This window comes from Emydura macquarii, unplaced genomic scaffold (genome assembly GCF_026122565.2).
Source record: "Emydura macquarii macquarii isolate MOO-44397 ecotype Brisbane River unplaced genomic scaffold, CSIRO-AGI_Emac_v2 contig_719, whole genome shotgun sequence".
Lineage (NCBI taxonomy): Eukaryota > Metazoa > Chordata > Testudines > Chelidae > Emydura > Emydura macquarii.
This window is the reverse complement of record NW_027130856.1, coordinates 2,639,862-2,646,469: the sequence shown is the minus strand read 5'-3', so window position 1 is coordinate 2,646,469 and position 6,608 is coordinate 2,639,862. Positions and strand designations below refer to the sequence as shown.

The following is a 6,608-nucleotide window of genomic DNA, read 5'->3' as shown; positions in this document are numbered from 1 at the left end:
TCAAGATTGGCCTTTATTGCTGGACAGCTTTCTACTAACTATTCTGGTAGCTTTCATGAAATTCTGAAAATACTGTATGCAATTTTATTTTTACCTCCCCTTTAAAATAGATTCTTTTTCAGTCTTCTCTGTAATTTCCTTTGAAGTAATAGAAAGTTCTTCCAAAAAAGAAATTAATGATAAATAATGATTTATATTTACACAATGTTTCCCATCTTCGGATCTAAAAATATTTTACATACACATTCATAAAATTAAACTCTCAGCACCTCTGTGAAATAATTACCAATGCATATGATCTCCATCTTACCTATAAAAACTGAGGTCCAGAGAGTTTAACTGACTTGTCTATGGTCATGTAGGAACTTGGGGACATAGCCAGGAATATAATAGAGGTCTCCAGAGTTCCATTTTGTTGCAGTTGATTTCACTCCTCTAAGTACCATCAGGATAATGCATCAGAGTTTCTGTAACGCAGAGTTTCTCAGATGGACAATGATGGACATTCAAACAATAAGTCAGTAGCATCAGAGCCCATCTCTGAAATCTAACAGGTGCTAAAGCTGATATACTTGTTTTTAGCTCAAGAATTTTAACAAGGAGTTTGTAGTCTAATTAATATAAATTTCCTCACAGAATGTCATAGAATTTTGTGATTCCAAATTACTCAGAACCTGTTTTCTATCTGAGTACAGTTTTCCCTTGCTTCATTTGAGGTTCTGGAACTGAAAGCTATTGGCCTTTCACATGTAACTGGCATTTATATGACAACTGAATGTTTATCATGAAACATCAGTGTAACAGCAGATAACAGAGACTTCCTGATTTGCTCAAATCCTTTGTTACATTTTTACAGTGCAAATACAAGTATTCTTCCCCCCCCCACCCCCCCCCACCCCAAATGTCTCAGTGGGTGGGTTTATTAACTATAGACAAATTAGATAGAAATGTTTCCTAATTGTGGAGGTGTCAAAATGCCCATTTTGAAATGGTCTTTAAAAGGGCTATAAATGATCTTTAGTCACAGATTCAATTTTCTCTCCAAGAAATCGTAAGCCTCCTGCACAATTCCTGTTATAATCCAAATAAGTTAATTAAAAGCCAATTTATCTTTCTTCATCATTGTAACATCAATTTTAGGTTTTTCTCAAAGAGGTGTATACTGTTCAGTGAACAGTTTACTCCATTTAAATCTTGCAATATTTGGTATAACGTGATGAAATACAGCCAAAGTGCTAGCTAGCTTATAGCGAAACCTGCTACATAGGAACAATCCTTTATATGTATTAATGGTGAAGAGTCATACTATAATAGATTTAGAGTGTTTCAAAACTTAGATATTCGAACGTAAAACACATAATGCATGGTCTTCACATCTAAATCCTTTTTAAGGGTCATTAAGACAGCAGAACATTGTTTGTAAACCAGTGTATTTACAGTACATTTCTCTTTTACATAAAGTATACACAATGCAGATATGTTATATTTTCTAATGCAAATTTATCTGTAATATTTTTTAAAAACTTACATTAGTGGCTTTTCTGTAACAGAGATGTTAGAAAATCCAACAGTAATATACACTTGGACCTATTGCTAAATCAAGAAAACACTCACAGAACTATTTGCTTTAAAGTAAGTGTTAATGAGATGTATCATTTTAAAATATACAATGAAGATCCAAGAGCAACAAAAATCCAAGAAAACCTGTGGTTTGGTTCTGAAACCAGAACCTTCGCTGTTTCACTGACCTTTGTAGAACCCAGTGAACCACCAAAACAGCTCTCTCTGTACCTGTGTATCTTGTCCTTACTCATTTGTTACTTACACAGCTCAAGTTGAGCTTCTGTATCCAAGCAAAGATTGAAGTCTGCATGACATCTCATAAAAATAATTCAAAACATTATAATCAGGTGTTATTAGAATAACGACAGTAAGTCAGGCTTGTTGACGCATTTTATTGTGAGATGGGGAGCTTGGTAAAAAACTAGAAAATGACCATGATGTAACAAGGAACTTAAAAATGAAGATTCAGATGTGTAACTTACATACATGAATACAGGAACAAATTGGCACAAAAATGTTAAACATTGTTCCCAATACTTTTTATAAGATTATTCTAATTTGGCTTCCTAAGGAAATGAGAGTTTTATGGTTAGACTAGTTTCTTAATAAAACTGCAGAGCATCATGCTATTAGTCACACAGTGAATTTCAAAATGTAAGAGCGTTATATTAAAAACTGGGTAAAGGTAAAATGAATTGATTGCAACTGTAAAATTAATACATTCCCATTTTAATTCTTCTGTTCTACAGTCCAAGGCAAGTATAAATGTTAACATAACACTGTTAAATCAAATCTCAATGCAAGAGAACCAATTGCATCTCTACTTTAAATCTTATCAACTTTCCAAATTTTCATACTAAAATATATTATTGTATTAATACAAACTACAGTATTATACACTACACTGTGTAATAAATAAAGAAATATAAAAATAAGACACATAAATATAAAAGTTTTCTAAAACTAAAAAGGTACATATGTCAGTAAGAAGGGTATTAATACTGCCAGGTTTGAAGACATACAGTACAAAATGTTGCACAGATCTATAAACTAAAAGAAATAAAATAATACTGATAGGTAAAAATCAGCTAACATTGTTAATAAATGGGGTCCATAATAACTAACATTTGGAAACACTTATGAGCCAGATAACATGTCATGTATGTGTCTGAAATTAAAGTAAACCAATAAAGCAGATTAGAAAATTTCCCTTGTAATTATTGTAGAGAAATTCTGCAAATTAGGTATTAACCAAACATAATTCTAAAGAATTAAATAATGAAATGTACCAGTGTTCTTACTTCTTGGATGTTTGAGTGTTCCCCCACCCCATGATTTAGTTTAGAAGTTTGATACAAATTAACAAATGCTAGTTATTGTAGGCCACACATTAGATAAAGGCTGGTCAGAGCCTTTAAAATACTGATAAATGGCACTTACAGCACACAGATCTTGCATAAGGCCAAAGGAGATACAAAGCTTCATATCATATCCTTCATATTGTTACTACATACTCAAAACACAATTACAAACACTGATTTTTGACGACTTTGCTGTCCTTACCAGTATTAACACTGTTAGTCCCTGCAATCAGAACTCAACAACAATTTTTTCAACTACATTTTTAACCACATGAGTAAGAAACTTCAGTTCTTCTATCAGCTGCTTTCTTAAGGCTAACAATACACTTTAAATGATAAAATGCTCAACTACAACATCTAATGTTATAAATTGCTACCTTCTATGTTGAATTTACAAAGGTAGTCAAGCACTGTTTGGAACTGCATTATACTTTTCTGCAAAAGGGAATTCTGTAGTGCAGAAGTTCTCACATTTTTTAAACATAATAAAATACTGAAGCGGATTTAGCAAATGTTTTACCGATAAAAAAAAAAAATCATACAAATCTCTCCCAATTGTACAGCTTAAAATTAATCAGCGTAAGAATGAAAATTAATACTGATAAAACAAATGATGCCAGATGCTTGTCTAATAAATCAGATTTCCTACAACCTGTTAAATCTTTGTTTCCAGAGTCACTGTATTTTTCTAATCTGCTTCATGTTACAAACTTGTTGCTAACTTTGAAAACTGCATGAAAAATTACTAGGTTTGAGGTTCAGGCACACCTGGATTTCTTTTTTTTTTTTTTTTTCCTTTTCTTATTTTCTTATTTTACTATAATTTTTTTATTTTTTTTTACACAGTAGTGAACAGAAATCACAGTATGCAGACTACTGTGTTTCTATGTTAAGCGTGTATAATATAGAACAAACTTCATTACGAATTAGTTGTTTTCCTTATAGGAAAAAACCCCATATCAGTTAAGCTTTGTTTTTTTTTTTCTGACACCGGCTCATCATTCTGTATAGCTTCTTGTTCTGCTTTGCTCACTTGATCTACAGCTTCTTCATTCTTCATGTTACCTTCAATTTTCCTTTCTTCCTCCTCTACTTCTTGTAGTTTTCCACATTCTCTTTCTTCCTGAAGTTCTTCCATCTCTTTGTCTTCCTCTTCCTCTTTTTCACTGTCTTCCTCTTCTTCCCTCGTTAAACTTTCTCTCTCATCTGAGTCGATTTGCGACGGAGATGCCCTGGCACCAACATGCTCATTTAGGACTTCTTGTCCTGTCTCTTCTTGTTCTGTGCTATCACGCTCTTCTGCTTCTCTTTTGCAATAGGAGTAGCGATGATTCATGTGCTGAGAATAAGACCCAGAGTGTGAAAAACGCTTTCCACATTTGTCACATTGATAGGGCTTTTCTCCAGAATGCAATCGCATGTGTTCAATCAAATGGTGTTTGTGTTTAAATGCCTTTTTACAGATTCCACACTCATGAGGTCTTTTACCTAAAAATAATAAGCAAATATTTGCAACATTAGTTTCCACACTTTAATTGTTATTACTGTTTTTTTCTATCATCTATGGTCAGTGAAGACTATTTGTTGAAGAGCAGGAGTTTCATATTTGGAGTTTGATATAACTGTTGGTACCTTTATTTATGGTATTACTCTTAGGATCATTAAGATTGGGATTTTCAAAGGAGCCTAAGAATATAACATAAGAACACCCATACTGGGTTGGACCAATGGTCCATCTAACCCAGTATCCTGTCTTCAGACTGTGGCCAATGCAGGTACTTCAGAGGGAATGAACAGAATAGATAATCATTGAGTGACCCATCCCCTGTTGTTCACTCCCAGCTTCTGTCAAATAAGACTAGGGACGCTCAAGAGCATGGTATTGCATTCCTCATCATCCTGGCTAAAAGCTATTCTCCATGAATGTATCCTGGCTATTCTCCATGAACTTATTTAGTTCTTTTTTTAACCCTATTATAGTTTTTGCCTTCACAACATTCCCTGGTTCCACAGGTTGACTGTGTGTTGTATGAATAAGTACTTCCTTTTGTTTGTTTTAAACCTGCTGCCTATTAATTTTACCCAAATGTGGATTCAAGATGTGGGCATACCATGAATTTATATAGAGGCATTCTGATATTGTCTGTTTCATTATCTTTCCCTTTCCCAAGGGTTCCTAACATTCTGTTAGCTTTTTTGACTGCTGCTGCACATTGGAAAATGTAATCCTAACTATACATACAAAATGATGGGGTCTGAATTAGCTGTAACCACTCAAGAAAGAGATCTTGGACTCATTGTGGACAGTTCTCTGAAAACATCTGCTCAATGTGCATTACTTTGCATTTATCAACATTGAATTTCATCTCCCATTTTTTTGCTCAATCACCTAGTTTAGTGAGATCCCTTTGTAGCTCTTCGCAGTCTGCTTTGGACTTATCCCTTAGGAGTTAAGCACCCATTTCCCATTGAATTTCAGCCTACATGTCGACTTAATGGTGATCTAGGCTGAAAGTAGTATTTAACAAATCAAAATAATAATAGATTTAAATAAACCCATCCAAAGCTCTGAATGAATACAACATATATCACAAGGCGAGAGGTTTATGTACAATGTATTTTCTGCATTCAATGAATGCAGTCTTCCTTTTGTGATGAGACTATCAGGAGACTGTTATGCCCTGCCCATGGGAGGATGAGAATGGAGACAGGTCTGTAGTGACCAACTCTAGACCAGGTGTATAGCTAACTCAGTGGAACGAACCATAAAGATCCACATTATTAACTAAAACCTTAATGCAAAAAAGATTATAAAAGGCATTAGAAAATCGCAACACTTATCAACCCTATTTTTCCATTCTAAAGGACAGACTCAGCACCATCTTCCACTGAATGCTCAGGCCCCAATTTGGCAAAGCACTTCTGCATGTGCTTAACTTCAAGCATGTGCTTGAGATTCATTGATTTAAATGGATTTAAACGTGATGAACTCCTTTGTTGAACTGTATGAATTGAATTTCTTGCATTTCTACATAACTGAATAATTTGAGAACAAGGATAGCTGTCTGGAAAGCCATTTGACAAAGTTGCACAGAATGCAGGCAGGAGATAGACTGGCTCCTGGATGTGACTTTTAGTGAATGAACATTCCAGAATCTGATGGGATAAGAGAAGTAGGGTCCCAGTAAATGATGGTGAATTTCATAACTCACTTAAAATATTTGTTCTCACTAAAGAGCAGCTTTTGCTTTGCATTAAGAAGAGAGAAGAAACATCTTTACTCCCAAAAATAGATTGACACAAGTGTTTATTTTGTACCTACATATTCATTAGAAAAATCTCTCTCCTAACCCCTGCTCTGTCTTTCTGTTTGTTTATACCTCAGTCTTCTCTCTGCTCCACTTTTCAGATTTCTTCTCTTTGTCCCCTCTCTGTTATTTTTTAATGTCTCTTCTGAACGTTACATGAACTGTTGTGATAATTGGGCCTACAAGTTTACTCTAATTGTGAGCTCATCTGTGGAAAAAGTGAGTGAAAGCTCATAAAATGTCAGAATAACCTATAATAATATAACTTGATGAGGAAAGGTGAAAAGAAAAAAAAAAGACTGAATTAGTCTAAACAAAACAGCCTGCTGGTATAAAAAGGAGAGTATCAAGCAAACAAGAACAGTGTGAGATCAGA

General features: G+C 34.2%; 1 protein-coding gene across 2 annotated transcripts in view; it reads right to left on the bottom strand.

Moving 5' to 3' along the window:
• Nucleotides 1–1,940: 1,940 nt before the first annotated feature.
• Nucleotides 1,941–6,608, bottom strand: part of ZEB1 (zinc finger E-box binding homeobox 1) — a 199,483-nt gene continuing 194,815 nt past the window's right edge. For both annotated transcript variants that reach the window (XM_067542592.1, XM_067542593.1), the window contains exon 9: nt 1,941–4,412. In XM_067542592.1, coding sequence (XP_067398693.1) covers nt 3,844–4,412 — 569 coding nt within the window. In that variant the 3' untranslated portion in view covers nt 1,941–3,843. The remainder of the gene's footprint in view (nt 4,413–6,608) is intronic.